Here is a 16,073-nt window from a genome sequence, read left to right as displayed (position 1 = left end):
TGCCAGTCTGATCTGCACCGGCAAAAATCCTGGAATGTGCCTAGAGCATTACTTCTAAGATTGCCACCAGAGATAGGGAAAGTTCAGGGGAAAAACCCCTAGTTCAAGCAAGACTTTCAACCCACAGACAACTGAAAGGATTCTCAGATATCCAGTTTATGAAGTTCTTCAGCAAAACTGCAAGCTCCACTTCCTACTTGTCAGTTTTTCATCTGGCATTCTCACTTCATTATCCATACTGGGTAGTGGCAGCAGGAGGCAGTCATCAACAAAAAGAAACTTAAATTTAAGTAACATTGTATTTTTCAGTTGTTAATTTTCAGCTAATCTAACAAGAGCAAGTAAGTACACAAAGTACAAGTAAAAGAACACAAACGACTGCTAGGATATTGCAGTCATTCAGTAGTGAGAATGTGATGTGAGTCTATACCATTTCCTGGGCAACAGTGCAAGATGTGCATAACTTTACATATTTCCTTCAAAAGAAAAGGAAGTAGTAATGAGTAAATATGCATGATTAAAAGGGCAACATAGAGTATCCTCTTAATCAGTAACAGAGGTCTCCATGCTTCATTACAAATTGGCACTCAAAGCAGGAAATCACCAAATGCTTGCTTTTTGCTTGTTATCAGCTTCCCTAAAGGTATAATATTATATAGCAATTATAAGGCAAGTATCACAGCAGTGCAGTTCCCATTTTCACTACATTCTTTCTGGGAGGTGAACAAAACTGGAGTACTGGTATGTTCCTGAAAAGACAGGCTGCATTTTCTGATTTACACAGTAGCAGCCATAGATCTGCAGTGATGAGAGGGATCTGAGACACAATGACTCATTTATTGTTGTTGTCCTCAACTGGGACATATGGTAAATTTAAGCTTTGTTTTGAATACTTCTTCACAAAAAATATCCCAGTTACTCAAGATACTGGGCTTTTTGACAACACTCCAGCTTTTTGCATGGATGTGGGGCACTGGTCATGACAATGCCCTTTCCTGATCTCTGCCTCAGGCAAATGGTCATTTTTGTGGATTTGCGTTTTTACTTAAGTTCTTAATTTGTTACAGGAGGGTTGAGAAAGCCTTTATGCCTTGCAGTGCTCTCTGAACTTTGGTTGCCTCTGATTGCTGAGTCTGGTCTCAATTTCCACAATCAATCATATGCATATGAATGATCCTAAAGACAGCAAGAGATAGGCATTCCAGGGGAAGATGAGACATGAAGGGTTTAGCCATCAAAGCAGAAGGGAGAACAAATCTTTTCCACCAGTACAGTTGAAGTGGCACATGCTGGAGAAAGTGAGACTGGTATTAGCAAAAAGTATGCTGCCTGCAAATGAGCATGCACCGTCAACAAACATCAACCATGTCAACTGTATATTTATGGAAGGTGGGTTTTTAAAAGTTCAGAATTTACTGAGGAGCTACAAAGGCTGCTGGAGAGATGAACTAAAGTGGTGTGTTATGCATGAAAAAAGTAGGGGGAAAGTTTAGGAGACCAAAAAAAATAATTCAGAGCAGCAGGAAAAAAACCAAAACAGGTAAGTTTTCAGGAAGGCTGAACTGGAAATAGTGATGCATTCAAGTAGAAATGGCAGTATGTATGCTTCCAGATACAGGAGTTGTAGATGAAGAAGGACCTGATAGCAGTGGTAATGCTCCAGTAGTTGTAATTGGGGCCACCTGAGTTCAAGAGCATAATGAAGATGAGCTGCAGATACTCCTAATGCCTAAAGAGACAATTTTCTTCTCAAGAAAAATAGACAAAACCTTGCATTTTTGGGCAGGGTAAAAGGCATTTAAATTAAGCTACAAAATTATTTTGTCAGAACAGGCAGGGAATGTGAGCCAAGAAGCATTTGCCAGAATATTAAAAGATGTGAACAGCAGAGCAAATTCAGCTCTAAGGAGATAGTTCATATTAAAAAAAGGACAGAAAGAAAGGCAGAAAGGAGCTGTCAGAATGCATCAGATAACAAACTATAAGGCAGGAAATTAGTTCTTGTACTGCTTTGAGCATTAAATACAAATAACTCTCTGCCCAAGTCGAAGGTATGGGAAGAGCAGTCTACTTAAGTTCTAGAAGAGATAAAAACTGCAGCAAGTAGTAAGACAGTCACTTAGAGAGATTTTCCCTAGTTAGTCAGTTTCTAATGTTTTGTAGTGGAAAATAACAAACTGCCATCTTTTATCAAACACCACCATAAAATATTAAACTGAATTAAAATAAAGAGAGACTTTTAGAAGCATTAGTCATGCTACAGGAAGGAAATACTTTTGCTGCTTCCAATTGATAACACCCATTTCAAGCCCTGGAAAGAGATTAGGCTTTAGCAGTCTATGGCAATGACAAGTAAACCATATGTTTCTTGGAATTTGAAATCATGACATGAACAAGTCATTTATTATAAAGGTGAGACACTGTTGTGCTGAACAGACATGCTATCTAAAGTGTGAGGGTTTTCTGGATGTAGCCACTAAAGGATAGCTTTCTCTGCAGTCCTCTGCATTTCTGAGTAGGCTATTTAAGTGTCCACTGACACACCACTTGAAAATGTCTAGTGAGAAATTGGCTTTTACCAATCCCTAAAGTACTAAGACAGTATAAAAGGTTATATAAATACAAACTACATGGTAGTTCTTCACGTTCCACAGTGGTAGAGCATAATGTGGTAAGATGATCATAATACTATCTTTATCTCAGAATTAAGCATGGTGGGCCAGAAACCAGAAATGTAACTAACTCATACTGGTAGTATAACTGAGAGTTAAAATACTTGCTACCTGCAAATGCAAGCATTCAAAAGCCAATATTGCCTGTACCTGTGGTGTTACTGTGTGTGTTGTCTACTCCAGCTCTGAATGGAAACAGTGAGTTTTAAAGAGTAACACATGAGAAACATTAACAGATACCATCTATTTGAGGGCCTTGACACCTGTATCTGAGGGCAGAAAGGACTCTTGTAGCTCAAGGTGATAATGTCTCAGTGTGGCATCTTCACAGAGCACTGTGACAGGAGGGTGCAGTATCACACACTGCCTTGGTGTCAGGATTTGTAGTGTTAAAGTGGAGACTTTTTCACAAGCCTGACATCCATCCAATGAAAATCACGGCTCTCAGGGAGATGTTGACTCAGATACTAAAATCTTACTTATGTGATGAACTTAAGTGTTTCCTTACATTTAATGAATGAATTAGCTGTCCATAGCCAACTTAGGCTGCTCCAACATTTTATTATTATTTGTGAATTACTATTAATACTTTTGACATACTTTGGACCATTGCTTAGATGGCATAATCCCTGACACGCAAATCATTTACTCTCAAGTCCTATAGATTTCAGTGAAGGGTTATGGCCACCCAGGATTGCAGGCACCCTACAGCTGCAGCCCTGTGGGTAGGAAACCTCCAGGAAAACAGAGCCTACAGCAGAACTGAAGGCTGTAAACCCAAGACGTCCGAGTGTCCTGCAGAGGCCGGGCACTGGACAGCAGGGTGTGGGAACACTGGCACAGGAGCCGCAGGTGCCCCTACCCACTCCAAGCCTCCACTTGTCACGTCCATGCAGGGGCAGACAACCCTGAGGCATCTTGATGGGAGAGTCCTTTCCCTCTGCTGGCTCTTCTCCCAGCTCTAGCCCCTGTGCCTTTGCTTGGCTCAGCAGGTGGCTGACCTGAGAGCCATGGGCATGCAGGAGAGGGAGGTGGGAAGAGCTGGCACCTCATCAGAGAGTCATCAGGAGAAAGGCGTTCGTGCCTGTCATTTGTGCTAAGGGGGTGACTTGAGGACAAAAGGGAGCTACCAGGGAAGATAACACCAAACGTGACTTTCAAGGACTGTGGCTGTGGGCACTTATTGCAGGAAAAAGCTGAACATTTGCAGAGATGGCAGACCTGGGTGCAGCACACCCACCTCTGGCACGTGCAGCTCCCGCTCCAGCTGGACGTGTGCCTTGGAAGAGTGACTGTGCTGAAGCTGCCAGCACTCAGGAATAAAACAATTCAAATGCATATGACACAACTTGTTGGTCTGAAAGGCATGGGAGATTTCAGACATAAGAGACACAACAGCTTTTCAAAATAATTTGCTTTGTGCTCCTGATCCTGCCAAAGCAGGTTTGCTCTAGGTGTTGCGTGAATGAGTCCTGTTAGCCAGAAATCTCAGCGTAGTGGAGGAATTAATTATGAATTATTATTTGCTCTGTTCATTTAGCATGCCATCACCTTTGCATTGTCTGAGTAATGTATAATGAATAAAGCCCGTAAACTAGACTTCATCTATCTCTTCATAGAGTATGATGGACTGATAGATTCATAGACTTTAAACCACTTTGTTCAGTCAAAAAGCACAGGATTCACCGAAGTAATCCCTAAAATGTTTTTTAAATCATTCAGTTAGGCTTGGTTTTGTGGGGGGTTTTGTGGAACGCACACGCAAAAACCGCACAAGACTAGCTAGGAAAGATGCAGTAGGTATTACCAGTACAACAACCATCTGTTGTTCTGTTGTATCTTCAAGCTGATTTTTAAAGTCATATATTAAGCCATTGTTTATTACTGCAGGGGACTTTTTCTGTTGCTGAGAATCATTTTCTTGCAGTAACAGAATGAGAGCCTTTGGCAGCCTCTCACATATGCACAAGGACAGTGTCAGTAATTCTATGGACCTCTGTTACAGCATTTACAGAATTGCAATTTATGTATGCAAAATTCTTTGAGGGTCAAACCTTTCCAATGACAATATTAACCTAGTGTTTTGTAAATGTTATTTAATCTTCATAATGGTGTTTGAATGTGGTACAGTTATTTCCATTGGAATGGCTTTGGATATTATGTGTTCTAATGCATGTAGACCTGGATTATGCATACAGATCATGTTTATTAGAAAGAAAACATTTCTTACTGCAATGAGTGAGAAATGTTTTGAAATCTATTTCTTCCTTAGGCAGTAGGTGCTTTTATAGTATAATTATTTCATTTCTGAACTTGGTATATTAATCTTTTTTCCAACCACTCCTCAGCAAGCTGATGAGCTGGAAAGTGCAAAATGCTTCAGCATAGAACCTCAGCAGCAGTGGTAGAAAAGTCAGGAAAGCAGCAGAGATTCCCAAAAGCATGAGCAAAACAACATCAGAAAAAGTCTTCTTCCATCTTCTTAAAATACTAATACACAATTTCACAAACTTCTCCAGGCTTCTACCCACCAAGCTAAGTCTGAAAAGACTTGTTCATTGGCCATATTCAAAATGACCCATCAGACTTTTACAAAGTTTTCCAATGCCAGAACTGCCTCTCCTAGATTTTTGGTTTTTTGTGGAGACAGGCAGCTCTCCGAAGATGCAAATATGCACAGGCATGCAGAGAGCTCCTGTGACTGCAGAGACTGCTCATCTTAGAGGCAGCTGTCTAGTTCCCATCACACGGTCTCAGAGCTCCAGTGTCTTCCCATGCTTTAGCTGGAAAATTCCAGCACTCTGACCTGGCTCTGACTCCTCGCTGTGAAAACACAATGGGATCCATTCTCCTATCGTGGAAAAGTATGCACATAAAAAGCCTGTTGACTGAAAGAATAGACCCCTTCAGCTTTAGCATGACAAGACTCCTTTGGATGCTTACAGCATTTTTCAGTGAACTCTGTTGAGTAAGGAGAATACTTTCTCCCTTCCCCCTCCTTTGCTCCTTCCCCCTTGCAGAAATCCATAGCAGCACACCTAGCACCTCTCATCTGTATAAGGCTCTCAAAAACAACTTTATTGTTTTCTGTCAGCTTCCTCTCCAAAACTTGGGTAGGGACATGCTTTTTATTTTAATGTATTTGGCATTCACTCTTCAATGGTTCTGCCCACCTGCCCCATCCAAGTTCTCTGTGGCATAGTGGCTTTGATGAAACTGATAGATTGGGTGCTCTGGAATCATATGGCTGATAATTGGGAGACAACATGACAGCATGGTTTGGCTGAGTCAGAATCTCTAAAAAGTGCAGACAAAAGATGAAATTCCAGACTAGCAATTCAGTGAGACCCTATAGCTGCCAACAAGGGAAGTGACATTCATTTCACACATAACTGGCACGATGATTGTTCAGATAATTACTAATATTGCCCTCTATAACGTTTACATACTATATTATTTAGATACTATACCAGTAACACTACAGCAAACCAAGGCAACCAGCCATGACATCACCAAAACCAAACAACAAAAAAACCAATTAAACAAAGCGACATATTACTCTTCTTTCCAGCTCCTTCTTTCTTCCAGAAAAAAACAAACAAACAAAAAAAAAAACTAAATAAAGAAGCAGGTTCTGAAGATGAATTAATTTGGACTGATTTAAGGTGGAAAGACAAGAATCGCAGTTTTGAATTCTTGCACTGGGTTTCCTCAAATTTCTAATTCTGACCCCTGTAAAACCAGATGTTTTATCCAAAGGGCAGAAACAACCATATAATAGCTCAAAAAAGGGGTTGATGTAGAGATGTCTGAAGTAGATAAAGTTTCCCTGTTGTCTTCAGTGACTTTGGATCCAAGCTCCAAGAAAGTACTAAGTGTAGAAATTTTTTTCATGGCAAATAGAACTTCAGAAATCTAAATAAAGTTTGGACAACTCATTTGTATTACTTGTGGTAATAGATTGCTTCTTAGTAAAACAGTAATATATTCATAAGAATAAAGTAGTAATCAGTGTTTTATTCTTCGAGCAACTCAGAAACAGTAGGATGGGAACATAAGTTTTGTTTCAAATGTGATAGCAACTTAGCTAAAATATCTTTTGTGGGGTTTTTTTGTTGTTTTGTTTGTTTGTTTTTAATATTGTGTAAAAAAATTGTATAATGTAATCATTTAGTGTTTATTTTATTATGTGTACCTTCTACTCAGAGGGTTGGCATTATTGTTCCTAACAGTGATGGATACAAGCAGATCATGCCCTATGACCTCTACCATCCCCTTCCTCGGTATGTAAAACAATCAACCAGATATTAGGATTAACAAATGTATTTACTTCTTTTTTCCTTTTCTCTGCATGTCTAGCTGAAGCAGCAATGCAGACTTATTAAGTGTGCAGTCCCTTTCTTTCTCTCTTTCCTCACACCCACCCCAACTCCCTTTTCCTCTCACAACTTTCCTTTTTCTTCCTTTTACTCAGCTCTGAACAGCACTATAAACTGTGGCTTTGTAAGGAACATAAGACTTTCTCGCTCTGTCCTGCAGTGCCACTTCTTGCATGCTTATAAATTCTGAAATTTTGGGGTTAGGCAGTATTAGTGATGTGTTCTGACCCTGCAAACCCATGCTAATGTCTACTTTAGGGGCATTAATCCATAGGGTTTCCAAGAAATCAGAGATCAGGGACAGGAGCAGGATCAAGGCCTGATTTGTATTATTAACTAACTCACAATTTAAATGTCTTTAATGTAAGACCTGAGATTCTCATGGAAATAATCACATAAGTAATTGCTCTTAAAGCAATGAATAAGACTGATGCTGATCAAAATATTTGGTGGCTGAAGGATAATAACCTTTCAGTTTTGAAATACCACCTGGACATGCAATAGTATTATTCTGTGTTTCCTTCTTCATTAATTTCATGTAGTATGAAGTCACAAAAAAAAAAACCTAGGCAACTTGTTTTCATGCTGGTGAGCAGACAACCTCCCTCAAATCATGGTAAGGCCTAATACAGAGAGCTTTCAGCATCAGTGCGCAGGCGCCATGCGTTCATGTTCAACAGAGTCTCCAGCCAAATTGTGGACCCCCTGAAACTGTGAGTGAGAAGACGAGGAGGTGAACAGCTTACGTGCCAGGCATTGTGGCTGCCATTCATGTTGACACCCTTTATCTGTGTCATTTGGGTTAGACTTTTCTCTTCCTAGCTAAGTGCTTATGGTTATGTACACCCAGCCATTTTCACCAAATATATCTGAGATACACTTATTAACTATATCACTGCATCTAATTCCTTCTTTCTGGAAAACACTTTTCCCTGTTCTTTATTTAAAAAAAAACACCACATACATACCTCCTAACCTCAAAAATTAAAACTCTGTTAGTAGGGAATATAGAAGGCAGAACATTAATATGGGGTTTAACACTCTAGCTTTTAATAAAACAGATTTTATTTCAATTGTGTACAAAGGACATGTACATTGACAAAAGACAGAGAACAATTTTTATCAGAGGATGATTCAGCAGTACTTGCCAGTGGAGGGACTGTACTTAATGAAAAAGTATCCTGAGCTCACAGAAGCTTTTTTACTGCTGAAGAAAATCCAGGATAAAGGATCAAAATGCCCTGAGGTAATTGGCTTTCAGTAACACTGAAAGCAAAAACAAAAGGACATTTGCCTTCTGGGGAAAAAAAACAAAAACAAAAACAAAACCAAAGTGAAATGTTTCCAGTGAGGTAGAACTTTTATACCACAGGATTACACAGGAATAGCCTCACTGGGTCATGACAGTGGTCCTGGATCCTCTCTGTGACAATGTCTTGGATATAAGAGAGGAAATACCAGACTTATTTTATGTGGCCAGCCATGTACACGTAGAAGACGATACATATATTATTGTATATGCATCACCGTAAAAAAAGGATTATTCTCATAAGTATGCATAGCTTTTCAGCATACACCTTGTTCTCTGGATTTATCATTACATTCTCAATTGGCACCTGTAGAGAAAAGATGGTTTCTCAGTTCCTCTCACTGCCTCAACTGTAAGGAAACAAGACCCATATCGATTATCCATCAGAGGCCACATATCCTATCAGTATAGTCACGCTTTCTTTTTGGTAATTTCCTTCAATCTTTTTTTAACTCAACTCAATTGTTTCACTGGAAAGAAACGCTGCTGCTTCCCTGCACGTTCATGCAAAAGGAACATCAGCTTCGGAGCATGCTGAGCTTCCAGTGATTAGTGACAAAGATTCTTTGGAAAATGACAAATTGTGAAAACATGATAATCTCATCACTTAAGAAAAAAGGAATTAAGTTAAAAGAATTGAGTTTCTGTGGCAATAGTCACTGGGTTAGTAGGAGAGTGATTTCATATTATTAATCAGTGACTTAAAGACAGCAGCCATGAGAGTGCTTTGCTGTTATGCCTCTTTATGAAAATATGTATAGGATTAATTTTTAATTACATTAATCAGGAAAATAACCCACTTGCAGATAGCAGTTTATGCATTTGGGGGGGTGGGGCTGGGGGACACAGGGTTTCCTTTTTCTGATGCCTCTCTGTTTTGGGGTTGGGTTTTTTTGCCCAGATGGGAAAGTACACCCTGGACCGCCTGTTCCTCATCCTGTGGAGGGGGCATTCAAAGCCGCAGTGTCTCATGTGTGGAAGAAGACATTCAGGGGCATATCAGCCCTGTGGAAGAATGGAAGTGCATGTACACTCCAAAGATGCCTGTTGTCCAGCCTTGCAATGTATTTGACTGCCCAAAGTGGCTTGCTCAGGAATGGTCTCCGGTAATCAGCTTAGCTTTGTTGGTTTTGTATTTACCACACTAGAAACATAAATTATAGTTTAGTGAGCTTGTGGAAGTAAACATTCCCTACTTACTTTCCTTATTATCATGACCTCTGTTTTTAATTTTGCTGTTTATCTAACTGCAAAGTAAATACTCAGGAATAATGTATTAGTAAGATTGACATGATTAAGGAGAACAATGGAAAAATAAATCAGATCTGTATTGTTAATTAGTGACCTTCTACTAACAATAGACTGGGAACATAAACGAAATGCACAAAAAAACAGTAAGCATGTAATGGCACATCTTTATTACAAGTTTGCAGCCATATATTGAATAGCATGAATTGCTGAGAGGCTTCCAGAGATACATGAAGCCATAAATGACTCTGCTCTTTGATGCTTGTTGTTGTCTGTTCCTCACTCACCTTTCCTTCTGTATGAAAGTAAATCTCTTTGACATATCAGTTTACAAAAGAAGAAAAGTACTTTGATTTTGCACATAAAGATCTAATTGGAATGTAGTTTCTCACCACCCCACTTTCTCAACAAGTAAAATGGGGTTTAGAAGCCAACCTAGCTCACCCACAGGTGAGGTGTTCTTGAGTCATTGCAAAGTGTTTAGTGATTTCCAGATGAAAGCTGCTGTCCAAGAGCAAAGTAATATTGGTAGTGTCCATAGCCCTTCCCACTGGTTAGTAGTTTTGATCCTCTCCTGTGCAACCAGAACTAAATTTCTGAAACAATCTGTACAGGGGCAAAAATTGATGTACCTTACCAAAAATAAATTTAAAAAGACACTTAAGAAATTGTCTGAGGAAAGAAAGCCCAAATAGTTTCCCATTCTGTTTGTTGCTATGTTCCAAAATAGTTGAGTGTCACCCCTGTTAACCCTTAAGCCCCAGTACTTTGTCCAAGCAAAGCCAAGTGGTTCCAGATGAAACTAACAGGGTGTTACTGAGGGACACATGGCCACAAGCCAAGTATCCAACACTGCGAGAGTGACACTGCAAGAGAAGTCCAGCAGCAAAATGTCCAAACCAAGTAAATGTGTAGAGAAAAAGGGAAAAATTGCAGTCAATTTTATACCACATCTGTAACTACCAAATGTTATGAATAATTTATGTTCAGAGTTGGGTGTTTCTGCATCATGTATCACTCTCTTAAGTACACATACTGCTATTGAATATTCCCCTTACCACTCTTGTGACATATAATTTCTTTTTCTTTTTTTTTTTTCCTCCAGTGCACTGTGACCTGCGGACAAGGACTCAGATACCGTGTGGTCCTTTGCATTGATCACAGGGGGATGCATACAGGAGGCTGTAGTCCTAAAACAAAGCCACACATAAAAGAAGAATGCATTGTACCCACTCCTTGCTACAAACCCAAAGGTAATGAGGCAGAAGGGTTTTTCATACATTTTTTGGACGTCTTTGCTGCTGAGCAGTTTTGTTTTGTTGCTGGTAGCACTGATTCCACCTGCAGTGAGTTGTGTTTGCTCCTTTAAGGCCTGCCATTTCTATTCCAGTCTGCCTGCTAGCAACTTGGAGTGAATGCTGGCCCCTTCCTCTTTCTTACAAGTTCTGTGGTTTCCACTGTTAATTTGTGGTCCAGCAGACCAAGCAATATAAATGTAAATTTGACCATAAGCATAAGAAGGTTTGACCTCACTGATTGGTCTGGGCTAAATTTCCCCTGTATTTTTAAAGGCATTAAATATATAAATAATATTTATGATAGATAAATGTAACCATAATTTTAAATTGCCTGTTCATAACTTGGAGCTTGAAATAGGTCAGAAGCAAGCATTGTATATCCCAACATGAAATTCCTTTTACTAGCTGGGCTGCAAAATTTGGCAGACTGTTAAACTTGAAGCATCTTATAGCAAGGAGTACTTACAACCTGTATAGAAATGTTGCTGGACTTGGGCCTCAGACAGAGAGTAATACTGGGGCAAATCCCCCACCTTTTGTTGAGAGAAAGACAAAATATTTCTGCAGCTGTTTGGAGTTTGTTATGGGGTGGGAATGTAAAAAAATAAAAAAAAAAAGTCCTGGAGAATGGATTGAATTAATGGACAGTGGCCAGGTGCAGCAGACACAGGTATCTGACTGTTTCCACGGGTGTATGAGCATGCATGTGTTTGTGCCTGTATACAGATCTATCGATAAAACCTCTGTGTCTGTATGCTGACTAACTTATGGAAACTTCCGGGCTACAGCGATGCAGGTGAACTGAATTTCCATAAACTGGACCTAAATCTGCCCATAAAAATAAATCAATTCCTTTTAAAAAATGAATTGCTACCCTGATCCATATTAAAAGCACTTATATGAAGCCCTGTGAAATGTGACCTATGACATCATGCTGAACCAAGATGGAACATTGAAATTTGGAATTTTAATTTCTGCACTCAGTGGCCGATGATGGACGCATTTGCCAAGTTTCAAAATTCCAGTTTATCTGGACTATGAGAATTCACTCTGCCTGCCAGCCACCAAAGTGGTGAAACCCAGACACAGGGCCTCTGGGGAGCAATGAGTATGTTTGCACTGTATTTTGCTGGCCGACATGAGCTCACTCCATTCACCTTCCAAGATGAAAAAAAAGGCTCTGTGACTGTGTTAGCATGACTCTGAGCCACATACAGAGATTGAGAGGGTTTGGACTCAGTCAATCAGCTGCTTTTATGGAACTTTACCTGCTTATGGTGTTCAGAGGACAGGTAAAGCAAGATCCTGTCTGCCTGCAGCATACAGCGTAAGCAAAATGCAGTAAGATATCAAAAAATCAGGTGCTGCAAACCATGCACATCTTGCTTTTGCGTAAGGGACCTAAGAAGGGTGCAAGACCAGCTAGGAAAACTTGGCATTTGTCAAGAAGTCTCTTCCAATGGAATTTGTCTGAAAACAAAGTCAATTGCTGTTTTTTGGAAGCCCACCCTTTTAACAGAGTGGCATCTTTACCCTGGGTAAACTTTTATGCTGCCCTTTAAAGTAAAATCATGAGTGATTTCTGATTACAGGCAGCTCTTTCTTTCTTCCATTTTTTTATTCCCATGGGATGAGAAGTCCTACGTGAAGTGTATTGTTTTGCTTGTGTTTAATCTTACTTCTCATCTTGGTTCTGCAACACTCCCACAGTTCTCTCTCCATAATGCAAGTGGTAATGTTTGAAGACCCATATACCTGAAGGCTGAATCATGCTTTCAGAAGAGAGTTGGACCAGATGATATCCAGAGGTCTCTTCCAAATCAAATTGAAAAAGTGCTGGACTTTTGTCCTTCTTATTTCACAAATCTAGTTAGAAATTTAGAACAGAAAGGGTACCAAAGTACCTCTCCTCTATTGAATTTTTTTAATCTTAGCCTGCTTTGCCATCTGGAGCTGGATTAACACAAAGCAGAAAAACAATCTTCCTAGCTAACTGAAGCAGCAAGACAAAAGATGTGGAATTCCTTCTTCTTTTAACACACTGTGTTAAACAGAAATAGAATTCAAATAGTCTATGTAATTTATTTTGGTTTAGTTTATTTAAGCACTGAGGCACTTTATTTTACACGAATAATGGGGAAAAATAGGGTATCCCTGGATTAAGCAATGATTTTCAGTTTTAATAATGAAAGTTTATTCATCTAATAGAACTTTGTAACATAGAATTTAATTGTTTTTACTGAAATTGTTTTATAAAAGGAGAGACTTTAATCTGCAAAGGTAAAAAATCCTTCTTAGATTACATTAGGAGTACTTTTTATTCATTTTTTTTGCCATAGCACAGTGTACAACATCAACATTTCTAACCCTGTAACAAATTTTACAGTGTAGATGGTAGTTAAGTACATCTTTAAAAAAGAAGGCATAACAGGCAATGATACACAAGAGCTTTTGCATTTTACAAGTATTTGCATCTAAGCAAAAAAGCACAGAAGTAAGATCTGGCTTTCCAAAACCCATAAAACAAGCTGCAGAACATAGAAATAGAAATAACTCCTACATATTTTTGATAAAAAATGTGGTAAAATACAGATTAAACTAAGAACCGTGCTGGCAAATATTCATCCTTAAATAGCACTAATAAATATGTTAGAGTAGGAGCTTGGCAAGATATTTCTAAGAGAAAGGCATAGTAACTCTGTTACTGTCCTTTTTTTCCTGAGTTAATAACTTGCTCCAAGGAAATTTGCTTGACTAAAGTTGCAGTAGCTGTGAAATCAAGTTGTAAGTTGTTGTTCCTCTATGATACAGCTGACAGATGGGAAATTTTGTGTGCATATCTGAAAGGTTCACTGTTGTGCACAGCAAAGTCACAGAAAATACCCAACTATTCTGAACAATATTAATCTGCTCCCACTGGCAAGTAAAAATCCATGCATTATATAAACCTGAAAGGCTTAGGTGATTTGTGAGTGGCAAATAGGTCTGGCCCTGGTTCTCCTCAGTGGTCTGAGTCTCACTCCCTTTTATTTGTGTTTTTTCCCCTGATCCTAGCACAGAACATTTTGTTGAAATGCAGAGCTCCTTCTCAAATTATAGTGCCAAAATTGCTCTTTCTTTATACCCCATTAGAGCTAAAACAGCTTCACCACCTTCAGCTCAAATATTCCACTTTGACACTGCATGAAAGCAGAGCTTGGCTCATGGAGCAGCATGGCCGGGCGCTCTGCAGAGCAGACCAGCTCATTACACTGCACACATATCCTGCATGGGAAGAAAAGCAGCTCTACTGTTTTCCATCAGAAATGACAGGAAAAGTATCAATCTCATTTTTTAAAATCCACATAGCTGATGAATTGATAAAGTTGAAAAGTATAGCTGGTCCATTTTATTACAGTTTCTCTGTCTGTGATATCACTCATCAAATCAAGATTTTCTCCCTTCTTGTGATCTATCAAAAACAAGCTTAATTTGTCTTCTGAAGTTCTAAAATTTAAGGGTTAACACAGGAATTTTATAAATTTTGCCTTTTCAGTGTCAGTGGAGGCTCATTAGACTTGCAAGACTCCCTCCAAAAAATACTTTCCAAAGTGTCTATTTTTACAGCCCAGTTGTATAATCTGAAAAGGACTGAATTTGCGTTTCTAGCTTTAGAGCACCATAGCCCTTCTAGCTGCAACAGTGAACTATCTGGTCATATAAGCTTGTAAGCCTTATAGTCCAGGTGATGGAGTTCCTTTCTCTCTCTCCTTTCTCTCTCTTTTTTCTTTGTGCTCCATGTGGATGAAGGCACATCTGCATCACACGTGTGCTTGGTGAGAGAGGGGAGACTGGCACACATAGCAGCATTACTGCATGTTTCCTATTTTCATGTGCTTGTATTTGTTTCCTAGAGAAACTTCCCATGGAAGCAAAGTTGCCATGGTATAAGCAGGCTCAAGAGCTGGAGGAAGGAGCAGTGGTTTCTGAAGAACCTTCGTAAGTCTTAAAAATTTGCTTACAAAAGGTTCTTACGATGTGGGGATATGGGGCTTGCACTGAACTAAGACAGTCTCTTGAAAATGTATTTGGGTTTTTTTTAGGGTATAAAGGCTAAATAAACCAAACCCTGTGGAAATCAACAGGCTTAAGGCTGTGTCACATTTAGGCATGAAGAGACAGAATTCAAGAGGGCAAATGCAGATTTCATTTGAACAAATATACATATGTTTTATTTAAGATCATTTACAATAATATTATAGTGAGAGTCTGCCTACGTATGTAGTTGTGTGTTCCCCACTGCCATTGTATCTCCACAGCTTAGCGCCTTTGTTTACCCTCACAATACCCCTGTGAAGTAAGAAGTAAAATACAGGCAGCCAGTGCTGATTCCCTCTCACCTCTCTCCCCAGCAAGAGTACAGTAGCAGCAGAAAAATGAATTAACTTTAGCAGAAAATAAGCTAGAAACTTCAGCCTATGGTTTGGATTGCCTTATCATCACTTACCACATCATTTCAGGGACTTCCCCCTCCCTGCATTTCTAGTCACTTCATGACAGTCTTTGCCCAGCCATGCTTGCAAGATCAATCTTAGTCAGCACGTTGTACCCCATTAGTAGCTCCTCCTCCTGCTGCACAACCTCTTGGTTGGCAGGTTGGCCTATGTACATACATTGGCAATCCTCTCAAATTAGGGCTGCCTGAAATGACGGGAACTGTACATTTTCCTCCTAAATACGTAAAATTATATCATTGTGTCCTATAACTGCAACTTTTAAGTTTTTTCTTTTCCTATTCATTTGTGTTCTGTTTTGTGAAAAAGTTACCATGGAGTTAGGAAGAGGTGGAGGGTGTAAAATAGCTACAGGTAATGCTGAAGGAAAATAATATTACTTTGTTATTATACTATTATTAAAAAAAAAGAAGCTGGAAAAGAACACTTCCACTTAGGGTTAATAACCGCCTTTTTAGTGTATCAGTAAATAAATCTGACTGTATGAATCTGACTTGGTGTAGCCAAGTTCTTCACACAGTGCCATTGAAAATGCAGTTTAGCAGTTTCTGTATGTGCTCCATTTCATTAATAGTAGGACTACAGAAAAAGTTAACAAAATTAGGTGGTTTAAAAAAAATCCCCAGAATTTCATTCAGGGTCGAGTTTTATTGTCATTTATGGATAATTAATGT

General features: G+C 39.2%; 1 protein-coding gene across 1 annotated transcript in view; it reads left to right on the top strand.

The window, feature by feature from the left end:
* Window positions 1–16,073, top strand: part of ADAMTSL1 (ADAMTS like 1) — a 192,338-nt gene that overhangs the window by 87,911 nt on the left and 88,354 nt on the right. Inside the window, exons 10-13 of the mRNA XM_027792781.2 lie at window positions 6,905–6,955; window positions 9,262–9,466; window positions 10,714–10,861; window positions 14,800–14,884. Coding sequence (XP_027648582.2) covers window positions 6,905–6,955; window positions 9,262–9,466; window positions 10,714–10,861; window positions 14,800–14,884 — 489 coding nt within the window. The remainder of the gene's footprint in view (window positions 1–6,904; window positions 6,956–9,261; window positions 9,467–10,713; window positions 10,862–14,799; window positions 14,885–16,073) is intronic.

The sequence above is a fragment of the Falco peregrinus genome, chromosome Z (genome assembly GCF_023634155.1).
Source record: "Falco peregrinus isolate bFalPer1 chromosome Z, bFalPer1.pri, whole genome shotgun sequence".
Lineage (NCBI taxonomy): Eukaryota > Metazoa > Chordata > Aves > Falconiformes > Falconidae > Falco > Falco peregrinus.
This window is presented reverse-complemented; position numbering and strand designations above follow the sequence as displayed.